The sequence below is a fragment of the Bufo gargarizans genome, chromosome 2 (genome assembly GCF_014858855.1).
Source record: "Bufo gargarizans isolate SCDJY-AF-19 chromosome 2, ASM1485885v1, whole genome shotgun sequence".
Lineage (NCBI taxonomy): Eukaryota > Metazoa > Chordata > Amphibia > Anura > Bufonidae > Bufo > Bufo gargarizans.
This window is the reverse complement of record NC_058081.1, coordinates 709,064,263-709,082,020: the sequence shown is the minus strand read 5'-3', so window position 1 is coordinate 709,082,020 and position 17,758 is coordinate 709,064,263. Positions and strand designations below refer to the sequence as shown.

The 17,758-nt window shown below is 48.4% G+C and overlaps 1 protein-coding gene across 2 annotated transcripts in view; it reads left to right on the top strand.

Moving 5' to 3' along the window:
* The window catches only part of LOC122929085 (GRIP1-associated protein 1-like), a 61,590-nt gene that overhangs the window by 12,767 nt on the left and 31,065 nt on the right, over positions 1-17,758 (top strand). For both annotated transcript variants that reach the window (XM_044282539.1, XM_044282540.1), the window contains 8 exons: positions 91-225; positions 1,431-1,526; positions 1,600-1,812; positions 2,218-2,331; positions 3,645-3,722; positions 4,106-4,201; positions 4,899-4,955; positions 8,631-8,730. In XM_044282539.1, the coding sequence (XP_044138474.1) occupies positions 91-225; positions 1,431-1,526; positions 1,600-1,812; positions 2,218-2,331; positions 3,645-3,722; positions 4,106-4,201; positions 4,899-4,955; positions 8,631-8,730 (889 nt within the window). The remainder of the gene's footprint in view (positions 1-90; positions 226-1,430; positions 1,527-1,599; positions 1,813-2,217; positions 2,332-3,644; positions 3,723-4,105; positions 4,202-4,898; positions 4,956-8,630; positions 8,731-17,758) is intronic.

Sequence of the window (17,758 nt, the reverse complement as noted above, 5' to 3'; positions counted from 1 at the left end):
CACGCACTCCTATGTTGCTTCTGCTTAAACGATCTCCCGAATATTAATGCTGTTGGAATCCATTGCAGACCTTTTCTTTTTACAATTTAGATTCAGACATCCAGAACCCAGGAGCTAAGTTTATTACGGGACCAAAGTGCGGCTCTGACGGCAGAACTTCAGCAGCTGCAGAATGAGAAGGAGGCTCTGCTGGCCCAGAGAGAAGACCTTAAAACTCAGCTGCAGGTGGGTATATTAAGGACCTAGAAGATGGTGGTGGTAGTAGTTAAAGGATCTATATGTTGAGGCCGGGTCCACACATGGGTAGCTGCATTATGCATCCATATTTCAGATGTGTTAACCAGCCTGACCGTGGGTTTAACTGAGCCAAATCACAGCGTCATAGATGCCTATGATATTATAAATTTTGATCCGTAAACTCACAGTCTACTCGTCCAAAATGCGCCCATAATACATCCGTGTGAACTTGGCTTAAGGGTGAGAACACACGGTCTGACTGCCGCACAAGGCCGCAATTCTGCCCACATGCAGTGGGCACCTGGTATAAATGGCTTATTACATTCAGCCATTGCCCACCACCTGTGGACAGAGTTTTGGCCGCATGGGGCAGGTGGACCATCTGTTCGTATCCTCAGAGCCCTTTATTTTCTATAGTGCCTGATCACAGAGGTCTGCCAATCAATCAAAAATGTATTAAGTTTTATAAGAGAATAAGCCTGGACCTGAGGCTGCACCACTGAGATAATACGACCACGCATTCAATATTTGCACCCTGTCTGACTTTGTATCCCCCACAAGGATGCTGCACCTGACAGAAATCAGAAGAGGCCATGTCATCGAATCTCTCAGTAGTGCAGCCCCAGGCCTGGCGCTGTAAAGGGGTAGTCTCACCTCAAACATTAGTAACATTAGTGTCATGTGCCACCAATGTCAGATTCTTTAAGATAAGGCGGCCGCCCTCCATTCATTTCTAAGGAACTGACGGAACTAGCCGAGACATTTTCGGCAGAAATGGATGGAGGGCGGCCGCACATGCGCGGTTCACAGTTGTTCACTAGAGATAGGTGGGACCCCGACCTATCTGACATTAGTGGCATATCCTAGCGACATGCTACCAGTGTTTGAGGTGAGACAACCCCTTTAAGTGTTAGTTACAGTTTCGACCCTTCCCTGAAGCCAGGGGGGGGGTCAAGAGACCCCTTAACTACATCAATGATCATACAAAGTGCTCTTGAATCGCTCTGCCTGATCATAGTAGGAGCCGTGCAACTGAGGGAGGAAACATGAAGTTACTGCTGGAGCCTGGACAGGTGAGTAACCACTGGACGCCAGGTATGTAACCTCAACCCCTCCACCAGCATCCCTACGTAAACACCTTTAGGTACATGTTATAAGTTTCCACCATTTCACCCTCTCTCTCTTTTCGGCAGGAGTCCAGCCGTGCGAATGGCCGCCTGCTGGAGCAGCTGCAGGAACAGAAACAGGAGATTCAGCAGCTGCAGCAGGATCTGGAAGAAGCCCGAAAGGTACCTGATGTTCTTGCGCCTTCCTTTACAGTTTTCTTCACACCTGGCAGGTGACACTTGCCGCTTCTTGCAGAGCGCTGATAAGCGAAAAGGCATGTTGGATGAGATGGCCATCGAAATGCAACAGGAGAAGGCACGGCACAAAGAAGAGGTGGGCAATATTAAGCTCCAGCATGAGAAGGAGGTCCTAAGCATCAGAGCCAAGTACGAGAAGGAACTGAGGGAGCTTCACGAAGAGAAGAACCGCGGCGAGGAAGATCTGAGAGGTCAGCTGAGGGATGAGAAGGTATGGCTGACTGCTGCCAACCATGAGATATGGACCTAGACCTCAGAGAAAGGAAGGCAGGTTTACCGATATAAGGAGCCACCATGGAATCAAATGTTTAGTTTTAAAGATTAGTTTGTGGGGTTGGTCGTCTCACATCAGTAGTTGAACATTTTTGATACCGTCAGCGGTCAGATTGGACGAATTCCTAAAAAAAAAAGTTGTCCTGTTAGCCGGTTGGGGTTCACAGACGTAATGAGGGGTGAGGGATCGCCCTTTTTCTATCACCCAGAGAAGCGATAGAGCTGCTCTATGCAGAAGGCTGGCTCAGTATTCCCATGGACAGAGGAAGCCCCCAGTAGGCTAGTTAAATAGCTGGACGTATGTGCATCTATGTAATCGTTACAGAATATAATGTTTCTTCAGGCTCGAATTCGGGAGTTGGAAGGATTGCAGCAAACAACAGAAGAACTGCGCTTACAGATTCAGTCAATAGAAGGAACCAAAGGCTGGTTTGAGCGGCGACTAAAGGAGGCAGAAGTAAGTGTGGGGTCAGCGTGGTGGTCTGTCTATTTGTGGAAGCGGATGTAGATTTGCTGTGCCACTGAACAGATTTGACTTGGAACTACTCCCAAGCAGTCATGGTCAGTTCGCAGTGTTCGCCAACAAACACATGCGGGCTGCCATCTTGACTCACCCGTCCGGCGATGCACAGGTAAGCCCTCACCTGTGCCGGGAGCCGGTCTGAAATCAAATGCGGTTACCGGGAGCAGGCAGTTCCGAGAACAGCCCGATGAAGGCCCTCAGCGGCTGTTCTCGGAACTGCCTGCTCCCGGTGACTGCATTTAATTTCAGACCGGCTCCCGACACAGGTGAGGGCTTACCTGTGCATCGCCGGACGCGTGAGTCAAGATGGCAGCCCGCATGTGTTTGTTGGCGAACACTGCGAACTAACCATCACTGCTCCCAAGGTTGTTACCTAAGTGGCCCCTCTGCTCTTCACCCTTTAAACCCTATACAGAGATCTGGACTCTGTTGAACGGGGAACAACCACAACCCTACTGATTTCTGTAGTCTCTGTTAAGTGGCCTCTGACCCTCGCAGGTCAAGAGAAAACGGTGCGAAACACAGAGGGTTCCGGCATAAACGTATGCAGGAAACAAGCCGAGGTCAGTGCAGGAGTAATGCGCTAAATGGTCAGGATGGGCAGAACAGGGTCAGTACCAGGAAGAAGTAGAGGCAGCTAAGGGTCAATTACACAGTCAAACGGATAGTCTTGCACCCCTCTGCAGGAATCTAGAGACTAAAACCTATTCCTCAGCCATCTGACCCTTGGAAAGGCTGCCAAAGGGTGGGAGCAACGGAAGGTGTTCATGTGGTGTCCCTTTAAGAGGCCATTAAGAACACGTGCTCCACTTAGAGCAGGCATCCTCAAACTGCGGCCCTCCAGATGTTGTGAAACTACAACTCCCACAATGCCCTGCTGTAGGCTGATACCTGTAGGCTGTTCGGGCATGCTGGGAGTTGTAGTTTTGCAACAGCTGGAGGGCCGCAGTTTGAGGATGCCTGACTTAGAGAGACCAGGAGAGGCTGCATGTAGGACGTACAGGTCGGACAGGAACCCGGGCAGAGCACTGCAGCCCTCCGGACTCTGAAGCCAAGAGCAGAGGGGCTCCAGCGGGCATGCACCCAGGACATAACATCCAGCCCCATGTCTCACAGACTACATACAGCCCATGCTCCCAATATAACATCCACACGAGCCAATATATTTGATGTTGGGGGGACGGTTGAGCTGCCACTTTGCAGATCTTTTATTTTTTTCATATGTCTAATATGTATAATGTGTTTAGGAGACCATTGAAAAGAACCAGTTGAAACATGAAGAAGATTTGGCCAAACTGCGAAAGGAGCATTCTGCTGATCTTCAGGTAACATCTCTGGCCCTATGATGTGCTGGTTTATTAAAGGGGCCTCCAGACTTGGAGCAGTTGTGTGCTTTGACACATTTGTTATTTGTTGGAGAAGAGGAGGCGGTGGACCATAAGGTTTAGTGCACCATGCTGCCTCGCGGCGTATTGGTCATGCCCATGTTATATGATCAGGTGGGCTGCCCAGCACCTTCTAAGGGCCCCCCTTAACCCTTCCCCAACATTTCAAAACCAGGCTGCAGCCCGCAAAAATCATGACCATACAAAAATAATTGAATGATCTCCCATGTATACATGGGGAGGTAGGAATGCAACTCTCCTTGCTTTTTGGTAATGTGTCCCCTGAAGTCTTGCCGTTGATTTGGTCTTTCTTCCCTCCACAGGCGAAAGAACAGGAGCTGGAGACGCTGACAGAACAAATAACGTTTTCTGAGAAGGACAAAGAAAGTCTCAATGAAACAATAGAGCGGCTAAAGCAGGTAAGAACAGAGACAGCGGACCGTAGTCAGTAGTATCATACAGGGGTCCAACCACTAGGGGGTCCTATGTCCCCCTGTATGAACATGGTGACAGTCGAGCCTGTGCGTAGCCGCTCCATTCATTCTCTATGGGACTGTCAGAGATAGCTGACCACTTGGCTATCTCCACCAGTCCCATAAAGATGGAGTAGCAGTGCACATGCTCGACCTCCACTCCATTCTCGTGATCGTGGGGGGGACCAAGCAGTCGAACCTCAGCGATCAGGAATTCATCTCTTATCTTGGGAAAAAGTTTACATTTTGGGACAACCACTTTATGGTGACCACATTCCCGACCTCCAGTGCACACGCGTGCTCAGCAGTGTCAACCGTGTAGGAGTTCTTCATGGGAGGAGAGAAATAGAGCACTGGCAGACATATCTGACAGCAGCGTATCCCCTGCGGGCATTTTGAATTCCAACATGCCTGATCCTTCTTTTCCCCCAACATCTGCCATCGAGGGGGCTTTGGCACACCCTCCAGACACAGATGGTTGTCTCCCTCAGGATTCTCGTCTAATGCGTAAGGGCATCTTTTCTCTTGGCCCAAATTGTGAGTGATTTTCATGCAGAGGGAACCATGCGGTTCAGTGTTCCTTGGTGCAGAGGACTTGTCTCTTTCATGTTTATTGACTATTGATATGTGTTTTTATCATTAGGATGTAAAGGATACCGCTGATGGACAGAGAATCCTGGAGAAGAAGGGAAGTGCAGCTGTGAGTATACACGCATCCTTAAAGTGGTCAGGGCTTGGCATGGGGCGAATGGACATCACAGAGAGGGGTTGCCTGCTGTATCCCTCAGCTTTAAAGGGATTCTGTCACCAGATTTAACCCTATTAAGCTGGGAGCTAAACCTAACTAGCCTATTCCTACTTTTATCTATGCCCCTGTTACGCCAGAAATCTAACTTTTATAATATATTTTATAGCCTATAGGAGCGTGGGGGGGGGGGGGGGCATTGCTCCGAGAGGCTCCGTTCTCCCACCTTTGTCGCCTCCCTCCAAGTCCTAATTGACAGGGCCAGGCAGCGCTCGCATCCGTCTGCCAGCCCCGTGCTCTGGTGAAATCTCGCGCCGTTCAGCATTGAGCGCAGGCGTGGTGAGGGAAAGAAGCTCGCAGGCTGCCAGGTTCCTCACCGCGCCTGCGCCAAATACTGAACGGCGCGAGATTTCACCAGAGCACAGGGCTGGCAGACAGATGCGAGCGCTGCCTGGCCCTGTCAATTAGGACTTGGAGGGAGGCGACAAAGGTGGGAGAACAGAGCCGCTAGGAGCAGGAACAATGCCCCCCCCCCCCCCGCCGCTCCTAGAGGCTAATTAGTATAATATAAAAGTTCGATTTCTGGCGTAGCGGGGGCATAGATAAAAGTAGGAATAGGCTAGTTAGGTTTAGCTCCCAGCTTAATAGGGTTAAATCTGGTGACAGAAACCCTTTAAACCTAGCCGCTAACCGCTCTGTCCGCCTATTACATTGTTGGCCATACATTTCATTATAATTGTGGATGTGGGGCGGGGGGGCACTCTGATATCTCTGGCTGTATATATTATTCACAATACGTTTAAGTAGTTCAATAGAACAATAAAAATGGATCTTGGTACAATATAAATTTATTTGCTAGAATGCTGAATAAAAGGCGTCATACGCATCGTCAATAGGTCAACTGTAGTCGTTATAAAAATGTTGTTGTTATAAAAATTACTATAAAAAATGCTGTAAAAATTGATTAAGTGAACCTATTTCTTTGAATGGAAAGCTTAAAATAAAAAACAGATAATAACAAATAAAATATAGGAAAAATACTAGAAAAAGATAATAAAAAATAAAATATAGGAACAAATACTAGAAATATTGGAAAAATAAAAAATTGTATTATTAATTTGTAAAAATAGTCAATTCCTAAAATATCCCCTTCGTAGGGATTTTTCCTTCTGTTGATATTTGCAGGGTGATGGTCTTTTCACTTGTGTCCAGTAGGTGGCGCTGTTGCTCTAGAATTGGAAAGCCGTGAAGCGATCGGGATAGAATGACATCTAATTGCAGCTATTAGTTTTTCTTCCTTAATTGTCTGGGAAAAAAAAAGTCTTCCATATTGGTATATTGATGATCCTGATGTAGAATAGAGGGGTAAGGATTCAGCTGATCGCTGCTTGATGACAGAGAGGTGCGATTTGTTAAGTGGAACTAGGTGTATATATCGATCGATATGTCCGATATTCCCACATCAACAGAGATGGCTCTGCCAGCATACGCAGTGTGTATTTCACTGCAGGGAAGACTTTAACGCTATATGTGTTATCTCAGCCCTTCCGGTCTTTGTGTTATGACATTACCCGTCCTGTAGTTGTTGAATGGATCCGGAGTCCTCAGCAACGATTCGGCCGGTATTCTCCGCTGAGCTCAGCAGCTCCTAGCGCGGCGTCGGCTTCAGCGGCGTCTTGTCCTCCGGGTGAGTATAGAGGTGCCGGGCTGTTAGTCTTCTTTGATGTGTTCAGTTCAAACAGATTGGATGTTGAACTGAACACATCAAAGAAAACTAACAGCCCGGCACCTCGGTACTTACCCGGAGGACAAGTGGGGATGTGGGACGCCGCGCTAGGAGCTGGTGAGCTCAGCGGAGAAGACCGGCCGAATCGTTGCTGAGGACTCCGGATCCATTCAACAACTACAGGACGGGTAATGTCATAACACAAAGACTGGAAGGGCCGAGATAACACATATAGCGTTAAAGTCTTCCCTGTGGCTGTAATAGCTGCGTATGCTGGCAGATCCATCTCTGTTGGTGTGGGAATATCGGACATATTGATCGATAAAGGCGATATATCCACCTAATCCCACTTAACAAATCAAGCAGCGATCAGCTGAATCCTTACCCCTCTATTCTACATCAGGATCATCAACTATACCAATATGGAAGGACGACGAATACCTGCAATTAGATGTCATTCTTTCTAATTCTAAAGCAACAGCGCCACCTACTGGACACAAGTGAAAAGACCATCACCCTGCAAATCCCTATGAAGGGGATATTTTAGGAATTGACTCTTTTTACAAATTAATAATGTTTTATTTTTCCAATATTTCTAGTATTTTTTCCTATATTTTATTTTTTATTATCTTTTTGTTTGTTTTAATATTTTAAGGTTTCCATTCAAAGAAATAGGTTCAATTAATCAATTTTTGCAGCATTTTTTATAGTAATTTATATAACAACTAAATGTTTATAACAACTATAATTGTACCTATTGACGATGCGTATGACGCCTTTTATTTAGCATTCTAGCAAATAAATGTATATTTTACCAAGATCCATTTTTATTGTTTTATATTGAGCTACTTTAACGTATTGTGATTACTATATACAGCCAGAGATATCAGAGTGCCCCCCCCCCCCCCCCCCCCCAGATCCATTTTCGCCTAGCGACACTGGGGTGAGTCGCGGGGAGAGCACCGAAGCATAGCCTTCCAAATAGGTGCAGCCACTTACTGACCCATTCATTTCATTGCCTGCACTATTACACTTTCCCTGCAGCTGATAGCAGTGATCTCATATTAAAGGAGTGATGACGTCATGAGATATTATAATTCAGTGGAGCTGGTAGCTCTTTTATTCTGGTGATAGAAATATGAGGGCGTGTCCTCAGTGATTTATAGGTAGGGATTATTATCAGCCAGTGAGCACAGTCGTGACATGACCAATTTCTGGATTATAAGCGGCAAGATGAGAATTCCTCAGGTTTAGGGCTCATTCAGACGGCCGTATGTTGCTTTACGGGTCTGATCCGCAATTTTGCGGATTAGATGCAGGCCCATTCACTTCTATGGGGCCCCAAAAGATGCGGACAGCACACGGTGAGCTGTCCGCATCTTTTCTTCCATCGCACGACCCCGCAAAACAAATAAAACATGTCCGTGAAAATGAGGACGTGAAGTCTGTGGATCTGCAAAAATGCGGAATGCAATCCGTTTTATTCCGGATGTGCTGAACTGTCCACAAAAAAACGTATCTGCATTTTTGCATACAGCAAAAAACATGGTCTGAATGAGCCCTTATATTGCGTATTTTACTTATCATATGAATACAAACCATTAGACTGCTGTATCACCCATCTCACAATATCTATCTCAAATCCATCTTATATCTATCTATCTCATATCTATCTCATATCTATCTATCTATCTCATATCCATCTTATATCCATCTCATATCTATCTATCTCATATCTATCTATCTATCCATCTATCTCATATCTATCTATCTATCTATCTATCTATCTATCTATCTATCTATCTATCTCCTATCTATCTATCTATCTATCTATCTATCCATCTCATATCTATCTATCTTCTATCTATCTATCATAATCCTATTATGTTTACCTTTCCTTACAGCTTAAAGATCTGAAAAGACAGTTGCACCTGGAGAGAAAGAGGGCGGATAAACTGCAGGAACGTCTCCAAGAGATTCTCACCAATAGTAAAACCCGGACAGGTCAGTGTGTGGTCGCCCCCGGATCTGTTCTGGGGTCCACCAGTCTGTTTATTGATGACGAGCTGTGTCACCCTGACCAGGGGTGCAAAAAGTAATCATGGGGCCTCACAGCGTAACTCAGAATGGTTCTTAGGCCTCATGCACACGGCAGTGGCCGTATTGCGCCCCGCAAACGGCGGGTCGGCAATCCACGGCCGCCGGCCATGTGCACCACGCATCACGGATGCGGACCCATTCGCTTGAATGGGTCCGCAATTCCGGAGATGCAGAACGGAGTCACGGAACGGAACACCGGAAGCACTACGGAGTGCTTCCGTGGTGTTTCTTTCCGTTGTTCCACACCGCAAATAATTATGACATGTCATATTTTTTTGCAGTGCGGACAGACCACGGATCCATTCAAGTTGAATAGGTCCGGCCCGCTGCAAGTATGTTGCCTGTGCATTGGGGACCGCAATTGCGGTCCCCAATGCACGGAACGGCCGCACAATGGCCGTGTGCATGAGGCCTTACTGAGAGCTTCTGTCACCATGATCAACCTTATTAAACCAGACATTACTGCCGGTTAGGGTTGATCCTGGTGACTATAATCAGCCCTTTCTCTCTGCGATCGTAATTACCGATTTATTTTAGTAGGATTTTTATTTTATTTTTTGTTACAAGCAAATTAGGTGCTTGGAGCACCATGGGGCTGGCCTAGCTCACCCCTCCTCCTCCCAGTGAGATTGACAGAGCCAGACATCCTCACTGCTCAGGTGTCTGACCCTGAAATATCGCACATGCAACGGGCAGGGAAGGTGTCCGAGTAGTCTGAGATCGCACATGTGCCGATGGTACTGCTGCTGGCGCATGCGTGCAAATTCAGGGTCAGGCATCGGAGTAGTGAGGATTCCTAACCCTGTTACTCTCACTGGGAAGCAGTGCTCTGAGCGCCTAGGCCAGCCCCTCCGTCCTCTGAGCGCCTAGGCCAGCCCCTCCGTCCTCTGAGCGCCTAGGCCAGCCCCTCCGTCCTCTGAGCGCCTAGGCCAGCCCCTCCGTCCTCTGAGCGCCTAGGCCAGCCCCTCCGTCCTCTGAGCGCCTAGGCCAGCCCCTCCGTCCTCTGAGCGCCTAGGCCAGCCCCTCCGTCCTCTGAGCGCCTAGGCCAGCCCCTCCGTCCTCTGAGCGCCTAGGCCAGCCCCTCCGTCCTCTGAGCGCCTAGGCCCGCCCCTCCGTCCTCTGAGCGCCTAGGCCAGCCCCTCCGTCCTCTGAGCGCCTAGGCCAGCCCCTCCGTCCTCTGAGCGCCTAGGCCAGCCCCTCCGTCCTCTGAGCGCCTAGGCCAGCCCCTCCGTCCTCTGAGCGCCTAGGCCAGCCCCTCCGTCCTCTGAGCGCCTAGGCCAGCCTTACCGTCCTCTGAGCGCCTAGGCCAGCCTTACCGTCCTCTGAGCGCCTAGGCCAGCCCCTCCGTCCTCTGAGCGCCTAGGCCAGCCCCTCCGTCCTCTGAGCGCCTAGGCCAGCCCCTCCGTCCTCTGAGCGCCTAGGCCAGCCCCTCCGTCCTCTGAGCGCCTAGGCCAGCCCCTCCGTCCTCTGAGCGCCTAGGCCAGCCCCTCCGTCCTCTGAGCGCCTAGGCCAGCCCCTCCGTCCTCTGAGCGCCTAGGCCAGCCCCTCCGTCCTCTGAGCGCCTAGGCCAGCCTTTCCGTCCTCTGAGCGCCTAGGCCAGCCCCTCCGTCCTCTGAGCGCCTAGGCCAGCCCCTCCGTCCTCTGAGCGCCTAGGCCAGCCTTACCGTCCTCTGAGCGCCTAGGCCAGCCTTACCGTCCTCTGAGCGCCTAGGCCAGCCCCTCCGTCCTCTGAGCGCCTAGGCCAGCCCCTCCGTCCTCTGAGCGCCTAGGCCAGCCCCTCCGTCCTCTGAGCGCCTAGGCCAGCCCCTCCGTCCTCTGAGCGCCTTGGCCAGCCCCTCCGTCCTCTGAGCGCCTAGGCCAGCCCCTCCGTCCTCTGAGCGCCTAGGCCAGCCTTTCCGTCCTCTGAGCGCCTTATTTGCATACAACAAAAAAAGAGTAGTATTGTAATATTTAAAGGGGTTCTGCACTTTCAATTAACTGATGATCTATCCTCTGGATAGATCATCAGCTTCTGATCGGCAGGGGTCCGACACCCGGGACCCCTCCGATCAGCTGTTTGAGAAGGCAGCGGCGCTCCAGCAGCGCCGCGGCCTTCTCACTGTTTACCGCCGGGCCGCCCGCCCACTGACGTCACGACTTGTATCAACTAGAGTGGGCACGGCTAAGCTCCATTCAAGTGAACAGAGCTTAGCCGCGCCCACTCTAGTTGATACAAGTCGTGACGTCAGTGGGCGGGCGGCCCGGCGGTAAACAGTGAGAAGGCAGCGGCGCTGCTGGAGCGCCGCTGCCTTCTCAAACAGCTGATCGGCGGGGGTCCCGGGTGTCGGACCCCCGCCAATCAGAAGCTGATGATCTATCCAGAGGATAGATCATCAGTTAATTGAAAGTGCAGAACCCCTTTAATGTATTAAATTATTATTAATAATAAATTCTCAGTAATAGTCACCACGATAAACTCTAAACTGGTTTTATTAGGGTGAATCATGGGGACAGATGTTCTTTAAAAATGTATTATTTTATATTGACGTCCACATTATTTCTTAATACATTTTTAGAGGGTTCCGGGCTGAGTTTTATTTTTTTTCACCAATTAAGCTCCAAATTTTTTCCTCCCCTCCCACAGTCATAGAGTTGCATGATATACCTCTGGCCACCACTAGGTGGAGCTCACTGCACACAGATTGATCTAACTCACATTGAACTCAAGGTAGCTGTAAAAACTCTTAAACAATTCTTGTGTGTTTATTTCATTGGGGTTTACGTATTTCTGGAAGATTTCGATCATGGGTACCTGTCACATCCCGTACTGACGGCTGAGAAGGTTTTATTGCACCAGGCCGGTCTCTATGTATACTTCGGAGCAATGAGCAGCCGTAATGTGCTTGTCATACATCTTCACCCTCATATGAACATTTGGGTTGCAGAGATTTACTAATCTAGGTACTATTTGCACCAAAAACTGGTGCCCGTGTTTTGCTCTGCATATGTTGTGTGTGTTGGACCCTTTTTTTGCACCAAGATGCAACAAAATTCAGGAGCAAAATTTAGCTGCAAAGTAACCCAACCAATAGGTGCCACTTTGATAAATCTGCCGCATCTTCGCCTCCCTCTTCTAAATTTACTAGACAGGTTTATTATATTTGCCCCATCGTGTATTTGCATGCGAAAGCCCACAAGGGGGCAGCAGTGTTCATGATGTTCAGGCCTGTAGTTGTAGGGCCTCGTATAAAGAACCTGACACATAGATTTATCCCCCGTGTAGAAATGGAGCTGAGGTTGTCAGGCAGGACATTACTAGCAGGGATATTCCAGCCACCAGCATGTATCCCCCGGATAGTTGCTGACTGCTGGCGCGCCCAGTGCTGGCCAGACCCGGTTTATTTTTCCTCCCCGCCAGATGACCGGTGATCCAGTATCCGCCCTACTGCTTCATTCAAAGCCTATAGCGCTGATAGAAACGGCCGAGCAGCGCTCCAGTCAGTTCTTCCTGCAGCTGGGAGGAAGGAGCGGCATCCCCATTCTGGATGATGTGGGGGTCCCCTAGCCAATCCAGTGGATCGTTCATAACTGCTTCTGGCCGGAATACCCCTTTAAAGGGGAAATGCCATATACAGAGAATCAGTCTCGCTTATAATGGAATCCATGCAATTTATTATTATTTTTTTCCTGCTTACCCTGAATATTAGGGAATTGCTATTCAAGCGCGAGGTGGAGATCAGTTTCATACGTATTCATGAATCTTAGCGATTATCATTTCTCACTATGAAGCCCCGGGCGCCTAATGAGCCGCTTATTAGTCCAGGGCCCGTCTCCCCGGCCCCCGCTTAATAACCGGCTATACAGAAAAAATGAAAAGCTTATTAACGGCACAAGATACAATTATAAAAGGACGCAGATAAATGGCGGCCGCCCCGCACAGCGCCGATCTGCAGCCACTTCTGAGCCGTCACCGCACGGAGGAGAACGGCCGCCCTGGGAATGTAGAAAGCGTCAAACTCCACACAGATGAACAGTTCGGCGATGGCGGGGCCCGGAACCACAGAAAAAACAGCAAACGCAGTAAAGTATAAGGCAACATAAAAATCCAATTATCTTAATGGCCGCGTTTCCATTAGTTTACAAATGGACGAAATGCAGGATTGATACGGCTGGAGAAAAAAAAAAACACATGGCGGCTTTTTAATCCCTTTTCAGTGAGAAATTAAACTACCCGATGCAAGTGCGAGGCGAGGATAACTCATTACCGCTGCTCGAGAAAGTGGGGGCTGAGCTTAACCCTTGCTGTGCATTCAGACGTTTTTGTTTTTTTTGGGAGTGGAATATTGATGGCCATCAATATATATTAGATGGTGGGGGGGGGGGGGGAGTCTGACAACCAGCACCGCCGGGCGAGCAGCGCGGCCTCTTTCTAGGCCAGTGACGTCGCGTTAATCGGTCACGTGGCCAGAGCGCAGCTCCGTCCCTGTCAAGTGAATGGGCCTGAGCTGCAGTACCAATCGCAGCCACTATACCGTGTATGGCGCCGTGAGGAGGCCGCACCTCTCACTGGAGCGCCACGGCCTTTTCTAACAGGTGATTGGCGGGTGTCCCGCCTCTTGCGGAAAGGTCCTCAATATTGTGCTTTTAAAGGAGTTCTCCACTTAAGACAATCGGCTTTAGGTTAGTAGCATTTCCTGAAAATAAGCAGAGGTTGTCCCGTTTCTATAACTCGTTATCTCCTGTTCAGTTTTCCTGCAGCGCCTCCGGAGGAGGAGTGAAGAATTGCACAATATACACTGAAATCAATGGGCTGCTTTATAGAAAAGGAACGGCTCCCCCGATCACCACATGGCGTGCTGCTCCTAACCCGGAAGAACGCGTTTTTCAGGCATTTAGATGCTGTGATCGTATCACAAGAAGGAGTCGCATCCTTCAAAAATTTTAGACACTCTTTGTAGCCGTTCTGGCTAATTGTCGAGGGGCCGGCATTACCTGATGGGTTCTCTAAACTCCTTAAAATAACTTTTCCCACTATAAACCATCAAGCTACTGGGTTTGGTTGGAGAAAAAAAAAGTTGGCTAAGATTTTTATTAACATTTAGTCATATCTGTTCCTGGGAAAGGCCATCAATATTTAAGTCCTGGAAATCCTCTTCAAGTAATGGCCGCCATTTTCAGTCACCGAGTCACTCAGGCTTCATAGAAACGCATAGCCCCTGCCGTCCCCTCAGCACTGAAACTCCATGCGGTCGCTGTTTTATAAGGCAATCCTACACCTCTAAGTGTGTGTGTGTGTGTGTGTGTATGTATATATATAATTTTTCATTTTTTTTTATTTTTTTTATTTAGTATAGTTTAACCCCTAAAGTACCGGAGGATATTTGATTGTTTTTTTTTTTTTGTTTTTGTTTTTTCATTTTTATTCCCTGTCTACCCAGAGCCATAACTTTTTTAATTTTCCGTTCACTTAACCTTACGAGGTCTTGCTTTTGCCAGACTAGTTGCACTTTCTAATGGCGCTGTTTAATATTGCATGAAATGAAGCAGGGAGATAATTCCAAATGGGGTGGAATTAGAAAAAAAATAAAAATGCAGTTCCGCCACAGTTTTACGGGTGTTTGTCCCTACGGCATTTCCTCTGCAGTACAAATGGCCTGTGCCCTTCGTTCTCTGGGTCAGAACGATGACAACGATACCAGTTTTAATGCTGAAAAAAAAATTTAACTTTTTTTTTAATTATTATTAATATCGCCATTTTCTGATCCCCATAACTTTTTTATAGGTAGATCTAAAGAGCTGTGTGAGGGCTTATTTTTTGCAGGACGATCAGCCGTTTTTATTGATATCATTTTGGAGTGTGTCTGACTTTTTGATCACTTTTAAAAAAAAAATTGGGGGGGTAAGTGAAGCTATGAAAAAAAGGGTGCATCGGCCATTTTGAGTTTTTTTTTCCGTTACATCATTCACCATATGGGATAAATATTATTATATTTTAATAGTTCAGTCATTTTGGGACCCAGTGAAACCCATGATCATTATGTTTTTTATTCTTTATGTTTATTTTAATTGTGGGGAAAATTTGGTTATTTTAAAATATTTATATTTATATATTTTTTATTTTTTTTACTTTTAAAAAACTTTTTTAGCCCACTTAGGAGGCTACAATATACAACATTCTGATTCATAAAAGCTTAGACTGTAGTTCAATAGAACTACAGTCTAAGCTCCAGTTATCCAGTGCAGGGTTAAATGCCTGCGATCGGCATTATTACCGGTCGCAGACATTATCCCCGGACCTCTGCTGTTTGAACAAGCAGATCGATATGGCTTCCACTGCGCTCGAGAGTGGCGGCCATATTTCAAAAACCCCTCCTTCCGCCGTACACAGCGCTGGGACTCTGGTCATGGCAACCAGAATGAAGACCTCCATGCTTTACACCGCAGGCTCCACAGTACAAAACTGGAATAAGGTGTCATTTCTGACTAAACCACATCCTTGTGTCTTCCCCTTTGCATAATTGCTCTGCGGCCGGCGTACAGAGGGAGTTATCTTTACAAGCTGAAAGCAATCTATATGGCGGTAGCCGTTTGTGCGCTCTCGCCTCTCCTCCCGCCCAAAACCCCATTAGCTGCGGAAATCATTTTATTTCCTCTAAACTATGCAGGAGACTCCTAGCTGATTGATTTGCCGCATTCCTAGCAAATTACGCTAAACGCTGAATATAATTAACTCCGGACAGCTCATTAGACTGTGGCACATACATTTTCTCCAGTATAGGCGCAGAGCCGGAATCGGGGTTGAATAGCATAGCCGATGCAGGGACAGAAGGACGGACTACTCAGTTTTTGGGAACTGAAGGTGCAGCGCAGGTTAGATGTAGCAGTGCGTTGTAAACTGGAATAGCCGGGTCATGGAGAGAAGCAGCGGAGGTAGAGAGTAGAGCAGAAGACAAGACCGCAGGCAGGGGGCGCTGTTCATTGCAGACTGCGACAGACCTGTGTTCACACCGACCAGGGCCGTCTCTAATACGGATTGGTGTAGATGTTCTCTTTCCTCACCTTCAGACCAGACACCGTTATTCAGCCATTTCTCATCTCTGCAGTTTGACAAACAAAATCTTAGTTTACTACTTTTCCATCATCCTCCCATCTTCTGGACAAATCATCCTACCGCCCCCCATACTGTGCCGCTGTGCTCCCCAATACTATACTGCGGAAACAGATAAACCCCCTGGTAATAGTAGTACCACGCAGATAGTGCCCCCTTCAATAGTTATCGGCACACAGTGCCCTAAAATAACTGCGCCCAGCAAAGATCCATTCACACGTCCGTAGTGCATAGCGGATCCGCAATACACCCGGCCGGCACCCCCCATAGAACTGCGGACAAGAATATAGGACATGTTCTATTTTTTGCCGGAGCCGTGGACCGGAAGATCGGGGGCGCGCTCCGGAAATGCGGTTGCGGAGAGCACATAGTGTGCTCTCCGCATCCATTCCGTCCCCATAGAGAATGAATGGGTCCGCACCTGTTCCCCAATTTGCGGAATGGATGCGGACCCATTCTACGGACGTGTAAATGGTGCCTAATAGTGTAAATATAACGTCCCCCAAAAATAATTGTGGTAAGCTGATACTGTGCCAAGGTGCCCCCACAGTAATAGTGCTCCCAAAAGTCCCGCCAATAGGAATAATTCTCTGCTAGACCACACATGGTAGTAATAGTGCTCCTACAGTGACCCCCAGAAGTAATAATGCTCCCATAGTGCCCATACTAGTAATCATGTTCCCCTAGACCCCCAGTAGTAATAATTCTCCTTATAATGTGCCAGTGCAAAAATACCCCCTTTTAATGCCCCCAGTAGAGCTAATGTCCCCATAGTGCCCCCATAATGTGCCAGTATAAAATACTGCTATATAGTGCCCCCAGTAAATGCCCCCCCCATAATTTACCAGTATAAAATGCCCCATATATAGTGCCCTTAGTTTCCCCCATAATTTGCAAGTATAAAATACCCCTTCTTAGTGCCCCCATAGATGAGCCCATAGTACTCCTCTCTCCCTTTCCCTATTGTACCCACCATAATGTGCCCCAGTATAAAATGACCCTCTACAGAGCCTCCCCCCCATATAAAATACCCCTTCTTTGTGGCCTCAGTAGATGCCCCCAAAGTGCCACCCAATAATGTGCCAGTAAGTGCCCCCCAATAATGTCAGTAAGATGTGCCCCCATAGATGCACCCCAATCATGTGCCAGTAACAGGTGCCTCCATAGATGCACCCCAATCATGTGCCAGTAACAGGTGCCCCCCATAGATGCCCCCAATCATGTGCCAGTAACAAGTACCCCCATAGATGCCTCCTAATCATGTGCCAGTAACAAGTACCCCCATAGATGCCCCCCAATCATGTGCAGTAACAAGTGCCCCCATAGATGCCCCCATTCATGTGCCAGTAACAGGTGCCCCCATAGATGCCCCCAATCATGTGCCAGTAACAGGTGCCCCCATAGATGCCCCCCAATCATGTGCCAGTAACAAGTGCCCCCATAGATGCACCCCAATCATGTGCCAGTAACGGGTGCCCCCATAGATGCCCCCCAATCATGTGCCAGTAACAAGTGCCCCCATAGATGCACCCCAATCATGTGCCAGTAACGGGTGCCCCCATAGATGCACCCCAATCGTGCATCGGCCTAGTGCCTGCAGCCTATCAGAGGAACGGGCAAGGGAGACACCTCTCCCCTGCCCAGTTTATCTGTATCGCTGTCTTGAGGACGGCGATACAGATGACTATGGAGATGAGCGCTTCCACAATAGAAGCGCTCATCTCCCTGTGCCCTGCTGCCGCCCCCCACTTGTCACCAGGGCAGCGCCGCCTGGGGCCATCGCCTTACTTTGCCTAATTGGCGGTGCGGTCCTGTTAGCGCCCCCTGGAATTTTGCGCCCAGGGC